The following is a 14,594-nucleotide window of genomic DNA, read 5'->3' as shown; positions in this document are numbered from 1 at the left end:
GAATGCTAAGGATTGAACCCAGGCCCTTGTACACTCTAAGCAAATCTCTACTATTACCAGAGATTTTAGGTTAAAGAGCTGGGTTCTGGCACTCCCAACAAACTAGGCTCAGGCCCCTATCCCAATGAACCAATTTAGAGAAATATTGGGAAAGGCAAAAGAAAGGAGATATTTGTGTAGTATGACCACATTGGGAAGAGGAATAAATATAGGGGCCCAGTGACCCCCAAGCCCAATTTCTGGAGCACAGATGTGAAACTAGAAGGCAGGAATTCTGCACAGTAAAGCGCTACGGGTCAAGATGTGATCCAAACAGCACGGGCCCATCATTTTCAGCTGGATCTGTCCTGCATGGCGGTCCTCTACTACATTAAGCTGTTAACTTTAGAATGCAGCCTTACCACTGTGGACAATCGCCCTCATCTTGTGGGGGTGGGGCTGAGTGAGGGGTAGAGGGGGTGGAGGTGTCTTTTCCTCCCAGGGTTTGGTCTTCTAGAATCCTAGGTGACCGTAGGTTTAGACGACGACTTATCTCTGTGCCCTCGGCCAGAAACAGACACAGAGTGAAGAAGACAGGTGTCCGATTTCCTCTATGCTTTTTGTTACCTGTGGGCCATAAGGATGAGTCAACACTTTTAGTCAAAACAGCTCCTAAGTGCCTGTTTCATTACCGCTGAGTGACAGGCCCGGCCCATTAAATGGGGACTTTCAACCCAGCAATGGCTTACAGACTTGTCACATGCGGTTAAGTAACTCTTAAAACGTGACCTTTCCTCCACGAACCTTGTCTCTCTCAAGAACCATGTTTTCGTAGGACATTCCGCTCACACTCCTCTGGTTCGCAGCCTCCAGCCTCTCCTCCAGCTTGGCAACTCTGTCAAGCAGTTGTGATTTTGCTTCTTCGGAGACTGCAAGCTAAAGACATATTTTCTGTGAGGACACAGAAGTCAGAGGTGCTTCAAAGGCGTCTCCTAAAAATGTCAATTTAGGAATGAATTATCTTCTACTAATGTCTGTTAAGTCTTTCGGTAAAGAGCTTCTGCAACATTCTCTACACATGACAAATGATGAGGGAGAGAAGGAAATGTTGTTGAGATATAATTTCATTATTTCTGACATGGATAAGAGAGGTAAGAACGCAGTCCCAATGAAGAGAGACATTCCTGTTTGTCAAGGTCTCAGCACTCACCTCCTCCTCTGTGTTCTGGGGTTCCATGGCTGGCACAGCTGTCTCTGAACCCCATCTTGTGGTCACACATAGTTCTTGAAACTTAACACTTGGGAGTCTACCACTCTCCACAGAGTGTGTGGGTTCTCACTCACTTCACTATTTACCATAAGCGCAACAGTATTGGAGGCAGAGGAGAACATTGGAAGTTAAATGTCTCAGTTTAAACTCACTTGGATTAAAGCCAGATCTGTGCAAAATCACAATCAAAATATCTCTTTGTGATGATTCTGCTATTCGGATCCCTCTTGAAGGAGGGTGGTGCGGTGGCCCTAGTCCCTTGGAGAGCCCCTGACGAGCTCTTCCTTCCTCTCAGACAGCTCATTGCGCCCTCTCTCTGAAACTCAGCAGCACTCTGGAGGGTCACAGGAAAGTTTGGGGAAATGCGTGTTCACTGCAACTCCCTGGTGATCTCGGAACCATAGATCACCTCTGAGTATGTGTTTCACATTATCCTGGATGTTACTGCAAAGGATACTCTTTTTGTGTCTTGAAAACAAGCGTTTTTAAATAGTTCACTATATGAAGAAGGCAATCTGAAAGCAAATGCTAGCATACCTTACACCACACACTGGCTCTCCCAGTCTATCTACACAATCATTCATGTAACAAGTCTGTTAGTTGGCACTCAATACAGCCACTGTGTAATGTCCTGCGAGTCCACCAGGGGTATGTATACTCAGGACCAAAGGAAATGCACATTGCAAGAACTGTTGGTGGTACCTTTCCTTTTGAAGTGTTTGGGGAGGCCCAATGTGCACAGTCAAGTCTTGGGCACAAGGTGGCTTGGGAGTGTTGTCCGGCTTCCCTGAACCTACTTCTATCCTACTAGAGAAGAATAACTCATCATGTGGACTCTGAGGCAAAACCTTAGCTTTACTAAGTGATTGGGGCAACGTGCCCAGCCTCTCTGGGCTTCATTTCCTTTTACACTGAGCAGGGGAAGAAAAGAATGTTACTTAATACACAGGGTTTGAAAATGATGTGCGTTTATAAAAGAGCAACCCTCGGGATAGCTGTAACATATCAAGTACTGAATATTATTATTCTCATTGTTCTTCTGCCCCTCTAACCACAGTGAGCACCATTGCAGTTGTAAGAGTGTTTTTATTATTCTTTGGGAATCTCTAACACTGGATTTTGATCCTATTCATTCCCTCCCCATCTCCTCCTAGATCCACCCCCAATTCTATACCCCACCCAATTCTGTGTCCTCATTCATTATCTTATAAAATACCCATCAAGTCCAATTAGGGTTGCCTTTAATACTCTTGGGGATGTGGCCTTCCAATGGAGCTTGCTGGACATACTATGTATGGGCCCCACCCTTAAGAACAACTAACTCTCCCTCTCCCAAAAGCTAGGTCCTTAGGGGTGGGACTTCTTGCCCCATCTCCACCATGCTGGGATTCTATCTGGCTTGAGCTTGGGCATGTTTTGTTCATGTTATTGCAACTGTTGAGAGGTCATATATGCAACTTCCTTACTGTATCTGGAAGATATAGCTTCCTTGTAATCTCACTGCCACTGGCCCTTATATTCTTTCTGTCCATTCCCATAATGATCTCTGAGATTCTCCCCCGTCTCTCTCACCAAATTATATTTGGTTTGTTCATTTCTTGACATTATTAGAGAAAACCTTGATTTATAGAATTATTTTCTCTCAGTTGGGTACATTTTGTTTTCATATCCTGTCTGATCTATAAAATATCTTGTCATTATTTGATTGCTTTTCTTGTTAGTCCATCTTCTGTTGTTTAGAGAGTCTTTATTCCTTCACTCAGCAACTATTTACTCATTTGTTGCAGAAATAAGTTTGCTGTTTGTTATATGTAAGAAATAGAAGATTAAAAAATGAAAATATTATACTTACCTTCAAAAAAACCTTCACATTTTAACTAGAAAGGTAGACAGTTTAAAAGTAACTATCACACAAGATGGAACTGTACAGATGAATAAATAATGAATAACTATATCAATAATTGTTCACATTTATTATAGGATTGCTATATAGCAGACATTCTGCAAAACCTTTTATTTTTAATTTATTCCAGCATTTCAGTTTAATTCCTCAAGAAGTTTGTGCTGATGTTATTCCCATTTTACATGCAGTAGGTTGAGTTTCAACCAGGTTGAACTTTGATTTGGAGTGTTCTCTTTGGAGTGTTCTCTTATCTACCAAATATGATCACATTATAGCCATCCTATAAACATCAGGCAGGCCAGGCACATGAGAAGTCAAATATAAACTACACCCAGTGTACCGTATTGATAGTCAAGAAAGGGCATTAATATGTTTTAAAGTAATATTGAAGTAATATAAATTAGAGGATGGCAGATGAGAGGCTCCAGGAATTAATCTTGATACAAATAACAACTGAGTTGGCAAAAATGGACAGAATCAATCACTGAAATATTTTAGAGTCCAGAAGAACACTTTCTGGTTCTGGAAAAATCCTTGATGAAGAAAAGTATCAATATCCAAAGAAATCTCTATCATTACTGGCTAACTACAAAAATAATAAAAAGGACTTCAGTGACTACATACAAAAAGAAATACAGTCTTTGCAAAATTGGTACAAAGAAAAATCATTAACTAAAAGACAACTGTCTTCAAGGAGTGATATCACTAATTCTTAGGGGCAAAAGATAAGATCTGACATCTAGAATTTCTACATCACAGTAGTTAGCATGTCTACTTCTCAATAAAGCTACCATCCTTCAAAATACAATATGACTTTTCTTTGGGGGAAATGAAGAACTCATTTCTTAACAGGAATCAGTGCATGGAATCCTAGAGAATGAATTCTAGACTTTCTGATCAACAACAATCAAAACTTATGATCTTAAATGTGGTCAGAGCTAAGAACACAACCAACCAAACAAACAAAACCATGGACAGAACATCAGTAAAGGAAATTGGGAGAATAATATGTAAGCAAACAGGAAATAGCAAAAAAAAATTATAAAAGAGAGTCAAGCAAGCCAGGTGGTGGCAGTGTATGCCTTTAATCCTAGCACGTGGGAGGCAGAGGCAGAGGCAGGTGGATCTCTGTGAGTTTGAGGCCAGCCTGGGCTACAGAGTGAGTTCCAGGGAAGGCTCCAAAGCTACACAGAGAAACCCTGTCTTGAAAAACCAAAAGGAGAGAGAGAGAGAGAGAGAGCACGAGGCAATTCAAAAGTTGCCTTAGTAAAAATCCACTAGGAAGACACAGTACAAGCTAGAAGATGGAAGAATCAGAAAGCCAGAAGAGAGCTTTCCTTATCAACTCAGAGGGGCATAACAACATCTACCACAGTCTATATGTTTCAAACAATGCATACTATAAATGAGACTATGTAAGTGGCTCACTCCAGTCTTGTCTATTTCCTATAAGAAAATCATGTCACTCTAGATACTTTAGCTTCAAGATTATTTCTAGACCTAATTATTTTCTAAAGGATTAGGACCTCATCATATGCAGTCAGGACATGTTCAGTCGTTAACATTTCACATCTAGCCCTCCTCAAAGTCATGTTGTGCTTATATACAAATACATCTGATCTCAACAGCCCCCAGAGTCTTAGCTTGCATGACCTTCAACTGTAAAGTCAAAGTTTCCTCAAAATATTCTCTAAATCACATATTAGCAAAACAGTTCATCTGGAGGTAATATTCTTTTCCAGCTGGAAAACCACATAATTCATTTGTTTCCAAACTATAGTGGTCAAATAGGTGTAAGATATGCATTCCCATTCCACAAAGGAGACATAAGGAAGGAAAAATGAATTCTTTGAGCCTGTAAGGCTTGAGAATCATCCTCTGATGTGTTATGGTTCTGTTGGGCAACATTTGATTCTTTGTGGCCCTGCACAGTGTGGGTCATACCACCAAGGACTCTGCTGAGTGGAAGTTTCATCTCTAGGGCTCTGCTACATAGGGCCAGACTTCCAGAATTCTGCCTCATGCGTCTTGTTCCTAGGATTCTGCCATGCTGGCTTGTACCTCCATGGTTTCAGGTGACCCCACCACCATGGCTTGTTTGGCTCATTGAGACTAAGGATAACACATTTACATGTGCATAGCTGAATTGTCTTCTGTGGAATTTAGGAAACCAGAAACCCTCCCTGCATCCCATCGACTTTTCTTGTAGCTGAAATCTTGGTGTTCCTATTGAAGATGCTGAGTAGGTCTGCGGCTCACACTCATAACTATCTCTTTAAAAGACAGCTCCATGGTAAATACCCTTGACATCCTCTGCAGTGTAAATAAGCCAAGAATTTTCTGTTATTTGTTTGACAATTATTTTTTTCAATTTGCTTATCTTGTTATCTGCTCCTTCAACACTTAGAATTCTTTTCAGCCAAATATCCAGTTTCATCACTGACATGTTTTACATTTCTCACAACAGGCTGTGAACACAATTCAGCCAGGATCATCTTTCCTTTCATTGTGAATACCATGTTCATCTTTTCCTCCTGTGACCTTGTTAGAATCCCTGTTAATATTCGCATGATTTGTGTTTTCTGAGAAGATGGAGGCTTTCTCTCTAGCTCTCTGCTTTTCTTCCTCAGTTCTCACCAGATTATCTTTGGTAGTCATTTCACAGTAATAATTACATCCCCCAAGTACTGGAGATCTAAGTGAGCCTAGTATACACCAGGCAAACACTCAGTCCTTGATCTATGCCCTCCCAATATCTACTCATTAAGCATTTCCCTAAAGATTTCCAAGCCTCTACCCATCACCGAGCTCCAAATCTTTTCTATGTTTTAGGTACCTATTACAACAGCATCCCATTTTTTTCTTTTTTTTTTTTTTGGAGGGGGCGTTTGAGACAGGGTTTCTCTGTGTAGCTTTCTGCCTTTCCTGGAACTCACTTGGTAGCCCAGGCTGGCCTCAAACTCACAGAGATCAGCCTGGCTCTGCCTCCCAAGTGCTGGGATTAAAGGTGTGCACCACCACCGCCCAGCCCCATTTTTTTCTTTAAACATTTTTAGGAGCTAGAGAGATGGCTCCAGGATTAAAAGCACTGGCAGCCCATCTAGATGACCCAGGTTCAATTCTAAGCACGCATATGGCAACTCACACCTGTCCATAACTCCAGCGGATCTCACACATTCTTTTGCACCCCATGAGCACTACATCTATGCAATGCACAGATATACATACAGGCAAAACACCCATATACATAAAGTGAAAATAAATAAATAACATTTTAAAACTTCCTTTTGTTTATGTCTAGATGTAAGTGTGGCTGCATGTTTTGGTTGGGGTTTCTGTTGATGTGAGGAGACACCATGAGCACAGCAACTCTTACAAAGGAAAAACATTTAATGGGGTGGCAGCTTACAGTTCAGAGGCTTAATGTCCATTATCATCATAGTGGGACATGGCAGTGTGCAAGCTGAAATGGTGCTGGAGAAGGAGCTGAGAGTTCTACCTCTTGCAGGCAACAGGAAGAGGTCTGAGACATAGGATTGCTTGAGCATAGGTGAGACCTCAAAGCCTGCCTCTACAGTGACACACTTCCTCCTACAAGGCCACACCCACTCCAACAAAGCCAGAGTTCCTAATAGTACCACTCCCTGTGGGGGCCATTTTTTTCCCAAACCACCACAGCATGCATGTAGAGCTTAGAAGGTGACCAGTAGCGTTCACTTCTCTCCCTCCACCGTGGGAGTTCTAGGGAATGAAAGAGTCATCAGGTTTGGTGACACTTTCACCCACTGAGCCGTTGGCCTGGCCCACTCTCTTAATTCATGATATCAGTCTCTGTCAGTCATTCTTTTTAGATTATGGTAGTGCATACTGTGGATTGAGTGACTTAAGCATTTCTATTTCACTGTTGTGAAGTCTAAGATCAAAGTCCCAGTTTACTCAGTGCTGAAGGCATTCTCCCTTCTGACGTCTCTTTGCTATAGATCCACATGGTAAGACGGAGACAGTTCTTGTCTCTTCCTCCTCTTTTAGGAGTAGTCATGCCACCATTGGGATATCACTCTGATGGCCTTACATCTAAACCTAATTGTATCGCAAAGGCTGTACCTCCAAATACCACAAAATTAGAGACTAGGGATTTTACATGTGAATTCTGTGGATGGAGGACCTGCATTCCACGAGAATCGTATGTAATAGGGCATTGGGATCATCTGGCCGGAGGAACAGAATAAGGAAAGAAAATCCTAGAGGCCTATGGGATGCTATCAAGTGGACTAACATACATATTTGGGGGGAACAAACATATATAAGAGAATAACAGACTATCAGAGAGAATCAAATGGTTTGCTAGAAAATATGAAACATAGACATAAAGCACAAAACGTCATAAAATACATAAGCAACAAAGTAACTGAAATGTGTATTTCATTACTCATACTACTTTAAGTATAAGTGGATTCAACCTTCTAATTAAAAGAAAAAGACTAAAAATAAACGTGAAATGCAATCAAACAATATGCTGCCTTCAACAGACTGACTTGATACTCAAACAGGTTAAAGGTGAAAGAAAAGGTACTGTCTGCAAACAATAGCCAAGAGAGTTTGGGTAGTCACATGATTATTAGATAAAATAGAGGGTAAGGTAGAACTTTCTGTTATGAACCTGTGAGCTATCTCACCAGTTAAAAGTACTTGTTGCCAAGCAACAATTGCCTTACAATGTGAGTTCTAAACTCAGAATCAACATGTTGAAAGAAGAGAACTGACTTCTATAAGTTTTCCTATGACCTCATGCAAACTGTGACACACACACACACACACATGAAAAAAATAAATGTAATAAAATATTGAAAAAATAGATGTAATAAAATGTTTTAAATAGTATTCTTTTAAAGTATTTTTATTAAAAAATAATGGCATTGTATGTTAGTTAACAAAAGTATCATTTCATCAAGAAGATTAGAAAATTATAAATGAATCAACCAAGGGTACAAAAACATGTGAAGCAACCATAACAGTATTTAAGAGAGAAATTGTGGTTTGGCAAGGTTAGTTAGAGAGCAAAACATGCAATTGAAATAATGAACAATGAGCAACCAAAATAAGGAAATAAAAATATTAATCTATAACAGCATACTGAAAAATACCACCTAGTGATAAATTTAACCAAGGTAGTGAAAAGGCTGGTACACTGAAACTACAAAATGTTACTGAAAGAAATTAAAGAAGACCTAAACACATGGGAAGGCATCCAATGTTCATGGATTAAAAGGTTTAACACTGTTAAGGTGCCAACTCCCCCATAGATTAAATATGACCACTATTAAAATTCCAAAGTTTATTTCAGAATGAACAAGTCAATTGTTTAATTCTAATGGATTATGAAGGAACTCAGATATTCAAGATTATCTTATAGGAGAACAACATTGTAGGAATCACATTTCCCAGTTGCAGAGCTTACACAAAAAGCAACAGTATCAGACTAGGACAAGGACAGACATGTGAACAGATGGAATAGAGTTAGGCCCAAAGATCCAAGAGACTTTTGTCCAGTATGTCAAGAAGATTTAGTAGGAAGATTCCCTTAAACAAGTAGTTAGGACAACTAGATAATCCAATGCAAAAACCTAGTGTTGGACCCCTATCACAATCTATATAGAAATCAACTCAAAATGAGTCAACTGCTAAATTAGCAAAGCTATATAATTATTTGATGAAAACATACCAATAAGTGTTCAAGATTTCAGACTTGACTCTGAAATCTGTCATGGACTCTAACACTAAATGCATCATTTAAGGTTTCTGTTACTATGGTAACACTCTATGACCAAAAGCAACTCAGAGAAGAAATGGTTTGTTTGGCTTTCATGTCTCAACCAAGGCAGGAATTCAAGGCAGGAACCTTGAGGCAGGAGCTGATGCAAAGGCTATGGAGGAAAGCAGTTTACTGGCTTGCTCCTCATGGCTTGCTCAGCCATCTTTCTTATAGAAACCAGGACCACCAACCTAGGGGAGACACTGCCCACAGTGAGCTAGGTCCTCCCACATCAATCACTCATCAAAAAAAGCCTCACAGGCTTACCTACAGACTAGTCTGATGAACACAGTTAGCTCTTTAATTGAGGTTCTTTCTTTCCACAAGACTCTTACCTGTGTAAAGTTGACCAAAAATAATCTGTGAATTAACCTTTTCTCAGAATAACATCAGATTGTTCCTCAAGAACTCTAAAAAGCATGCAAGCATGAAATGATATAATTATATAAAATTTCAAGCCCTGGGTGTGAGTATAATAATATAGATAGATAGACAGACAGACAGACAGACAGACAGACAGATATAGATGATATAGATATAGATATAGATATAGATATAGATATAGATATAGATATAGATATAGATATAAGTAACAGTCAACCATGGTTGCTTTATCAAACAAAGCTATCTTTTAAAATTGATGGAAAAACAAAATCATGTCAAGATAAGCACAAACTAAGACAGTTCATGCCCACCAAGCCAACACAGCCCAAACCAGAAGCTTCTTAGAAGCATACTGTGCAGGGGAAGAGACAGTGTCAGTCACAAGAGTGCAGGAATGGATAAATGTCACAAGAGGAATAGGTGGACAAAGGACAGCAGGGAGCAGCTATTCTGCCTCTCCATAAATGTTCCTCACTCACCCTTCCAAACACAGAAAGGAAAGGTAGGACTCAGTCAAGTCGAACAACCTCCCTTAATAGGAAAGAAATAGGAACAAGCAGTAATCTAACAAGGAAACAAGCAAAACATTACAGTAATCATGAAACATCTCTCAATAATAAATGTAAGTGGCCTGAAGTCACCAGGAAAGAGAAGCAGATTGGATTAAAAAAACAAAACAAACAAAGTACTAAATCCAACTATCTGTTGTCTCCAAGAAATGGATCCCACTGATAAGGAAATTTACTGGCTGAGAGCTGAAAAATAGAAAGCAATCTTCAGGTGAATAGTAGCTGAAAAAAAAAGTTTGTATAGTTATTCTGACATTGGATAAAACAGACCTCAAACCAAAAGGATACACAAGAGATTAAGAAGACCACTCCATGCTCAAGTGGTGAACAGTTCACCAAGAAGTTATAAGAATTGTAAATGCATATGCACCAAATTTCGCATGCCCACTTTCATAAACAAACACTAATGGACATAAAATGCCAGAGTGGTCCTGGTATCCAATGATGGATGATTTCAATATGCTGCACTCATTTCCAAATCAGTCATCAAAACTAAAGGCCAACAAAGAAACCTAGAGTTACATTGTACCAGGAGAAATAAAGACAGTATTTCACCTGGCACAGATGGAACAGACACTCTTCTCTGTATGCTCTGGAATTTTCTCTATAGTAGACCATATTCTATGCTACAAACCACACCTTACCAAATACAAAGAATCAAAATAATCCTTTGCTGCTAATAGCCTTTTCCATATTTATCCTTTGAATCAAAACCCAACTATCATCAGGCAGAACACATGTGTAAAGGAGCTTAGCTTTGCCCAGCCCCGGCACATGAATCATGTATGAAATAAGCTGCCATGTTTGCCTGACTCTCAGGTAAAAGAGACTGTTTTAGGAATGGCCGTATAGTACAGTGGAGACACCTGAAGCTTGACGAGAAGAACTTTGCCAGAGGTTTGGAGACTCTGTTCCAGAATGTTCTTACCTGCACGTGTGTCCTACACAGGTGTCCTACAAGGCGGCACAGCTGGCATACAGAAGGGGGCAAGGCAGAGGTGAATGGCGCTCACACTCTGGGTGGATACTCTTGACTGACTGAGTTCATTACCTCCAGAGCTTCCTCCCTCTGGCCTTGCTGTTAAGTGGGATGATAGCCAGGCGTGTTACATTGGTAACTGGGTTTCTGCGCTGTGAAAAGCATCCATAATGAATTGGTAGGAAAGGTCTTCTTACCCCCAAAGACCATTCCTTCACTTAGCTTTGATTCTATCATCTCTTCCTATCTCAGAACTTTTGCTCCTGTTGTTTCTCTGAAACCACCAGATCCACTCTACATCTTCTACATTACCCTCTCTAGAAGGTTCTGTTCAGCATATGAAGTTATCATAAGACTTCTCACAAATCAACAATCTCATTGAACTCTCCCTTCAATTATTATCCCATCTCCTTGCTTCCTGCCCACTCACACTTCTTAAAACAAGTATCTATTCACTTTGTTCTTACAATCACATTTCCTTCTTCAAGAGCTGTAAAATTGAATTATACCACTGGAGAGTCCGAGGTAGACTACAAACTCAACCGGAGCCAACACATCTATCCTCTTTCTTCCCATTTCTACATCTTGGTGCTGGGCTTGTGCTGGCCTCATCATTTCCCGGTGGAAACAAAGTGTCCTTACACAGCAGGGACGCTACCCACTGACTCAATAGCAAGATGACTCATCTTCCAGGAGAAATGCAAAAGGACTCTCCTTGGCATCTTAAGCCATAAAAATCACTCCTGGATCAATCTTTATGGTCAAGAAGATGGGCCGTCATCAGTAACTGCTCTAAGGCTGTTTCTTCTGTTCATGAACACCACGATTCACAGTCATGGGTTATTATGAGACTGGAGATTCAGAACAGAAACAGGCCAGTTACAGTCCACCACGTGGATACTCGGCACAATTAGACCTTTATGCCCACATGCATACATACATACTGTCTCACTTTTCTACTGTTGTGATGAGATGCCATGACCAAGGCAACTTATAGAAGAGAGTCTATTGGGGTTTACCATTCTAGAGGGTGAGTTCATGAGCATCATGTCAGGGGTCAGGCAGCGGTCGGACATGGTGCTGAAACTATAATCGAGAGCTTTTACAGCCTGATCCACGAGCAAGAGGCAGGACAGAGAGGAACAGTGGGAATGGCAGGGCTTTTGAAACCTCTGAGTGACACACCTCCTCCTACAAGGCCACACCTTCTAATCTTTTCCAAACAGTTCCATTAACTGGGGACCAAGTATTTAAGCACATGGGCCCATGCAAGCCATTCTTATTCAAATCACCACACACACACACACACACACACACACACACACACACACACACACACACATTCATACACATATGCATGCATATATATATATATATGTGCATATGTGCATATGTACATATGCATTCACACAGATATGCATTGCCTAAGATGTCCTCACGTAATAGGATGCATATATTCTGTGTTAATTACAAAATGCACCCACCTCTTCCCTGAAGGAGGCATGACAAAATCATATCGACTTACTTCATCATGCTTCACATTCAAATCTCCAAGCTCTTTTCAATCTCCCATGGAATCATAATCACATGAGAATCCTCATGATACAGCATTTCAAAACCAAATGCACAATGTATCATTCCTCATGTGCCCAATGCACAGAAGAAGAAGATAAGGCAACGTGGGCAAGGGGAAAAAAATCTAGAGATGTCCCCAGCCTTTGCAGCTGGCACGTTCTAACTCTCGTTTTGGAAGGGCTGCGCTATCCTGGCGGTGCAGTGAGTGGAGGTGGAAAAAACTACTGGGCTCTGCCCTCACTGACCACTGGAAACCCTCCTCCTCCTCTTCCTCCTGGGTATATCCAAGAAAAGAACTAGGGGATTCCTTCAGCAAAGTGCTATATTAAGTTCCAGCCTCGGCAATACCACTGACTTCCCTAGACCGCTTCAGTTGTGTTATAGAGACTTAAAGCAAATGGGCTTTAATATTAGCTGGCTCGCTTCACTGGGAAGTAGAGGCACTCCTGGACCCCGAGTCGTACATTAGATTTTCAGAGATTTCTCACTCTACTGTCATTGGCCCCTTTCACTCTCCTTCCCTTCCTCTCCCTCTCTCTTTCACCCTCCCTTCTTCCTTCCTTACACACACACACACCCACACACACACACACACACACACACACACACACACACACACACCCCACTACGGAATAATTTCCCAGTCCTTGGAAAGAGAGCAGCCAACAGCCTCATTTATGCGTCCCTTCCAGCCTTCCTTCTGCCCTCCTCTGCTCTCCTGGTCCTTACTAGGCCCAGGGTCTGCCATTCTCTCCTCAGCAAACACAATGCACCCTTTCTGGTCATTGTATTCAACCTCACACTAAAACATTACACATTTGAGGACCCCATGCCTTTTTCAACACTCTTCTCTTTCTGACTCAGGACACTGTCTGGATTTCTCCTGTAGCTTTGGCTGGACTTTTTCCTGGACTTCCAACCTTCTGATTGTAGGAATCTATGGGTTTGGCACTGGGACCTGTCCTCTGCTTTGTGTACAGGTATAAGGTGACTTCTAAGTGATCCTGTTGACAGCTGGGGTTTAAACACTAGTCATATGTTAAAGACTCAATATTTTTATATCCAGCCACTCATTTTCAGTCATACCTATACACACCTATGAAATTTACCTAATATGTTAGTTGCTCCTATACCTGACGTGTTAGAATTACCGAGCTCAAAGTGAATCTACCTGTCATCAGTGCCTTTCCCTCTCTCAGTAATAGATTTGAAGCCACGGAGCAAATTAAGAATGGGCATTCATCCAGCCATCAAGTGCAATTGTGAAAACCACCCTACTAAGTAATGTAGAGTTACAGGTTCATCTATCTCTTCTTATCTGCATTCCTAGATTTTCTGCTCCACGACCTACATAAAGGTTCACAGCAAGTAATTGTATAAGCTAGACTTCCACAAAATTGCTCAAAACCAAACTCTAACCAAGCTTTGCAGAGCTCAGTATAGAGGAAAACATTTTGAAAACAAAGTCTTCACAAATGCTAAGTGCTTTACACGCTGGTGTGGGCAGATTATGCATCTCTGAAGCAATAAATAAGAGATACAGGTATCTTAATAAATCTTATCCCACCTGTGGATGGGGGACCTGATGTCTGAAGATCCATTTTGACTCACAAAACTTATTTGATCTAATTTAAAACTTACATTTAAAGAAACAACAAATTCCCCATCCTATCCCTAGTCTTAGGCCATTGCAAACAATGCAGATGTTAAGATTTATTTATGTTTTTGCCTTTAAAAGGCTACTTCCAGGCACTTCTGTGTTCATGTACATTTGAAATCGTGTTTTGGGGCACAGTTTAGAGTTAGAATTACTTCTGTGCTAGCCTGCCAGAACTGCTACAAAGAGGGCCACATGCTGAGGGGTGTGAACACCAGGGGTCTATTGTCTCCTGTTTGTGTAGGCTGAGGGTTGTATCTAGGTATGAGCTGGGTTGATTCCCGCTTCGGGCTATGGGAAGAATTGATGCTGTGCCTCTTCCCTCCCTGCTGGTGGTTTGTTGACAATTTCTGTAGCTCTTTAGCTGATAGAATTATCCTTTTGGTGTCTGCCTTCATCTTTGCACAGTTTTCTCTCAGCATGAATGTCTACATCAACCATTTCCACTTTGAACTAGGATCCCATC

At 40.9% G+C, this 14,594-nt stretch overlaps 1 protein-coding gene across 1 annotated transcript in view; it reads right to left on the bottom strand.

The window, feature by feature from the left end:
• The window catches only part of Ccdc192 (coiled-coil domain containing 192), a 206,713-nt gene that overhangs the window by 151,080 nt on the left and 41,039 nt on the right, over positions 1-14,594 (bottom strand). The window contains exon 4 of the mRNA XM_028891617.2: positions 784-915. Within this exon, the coding sequence (XP_028747450.1) occupies positions 784-915 (132 nt within the window). The remainder of the gene's footprint in view (positions 1-783; positions 916-14,594) is intronic.

Source organism: Peromyscus leucopus, chromosome 19 (assembly GCF_004664715.2).
Source record: "Peromyscus leucopus breed LL Stock chromosome 19, UCI_PerLeu_2.1, whole genome shotgun sequence".
Lineage (NCBI taxonomy): Eukaryota > Metazoa > Chordata > Mammalia > Rodentia > Cricetidae > Peromyscus > Peromyscus leucopus.
Note: the sequence above shows the minus strand (reverse complement) of the source record. Positions and strands in the feature narration are given on the sequence as shown.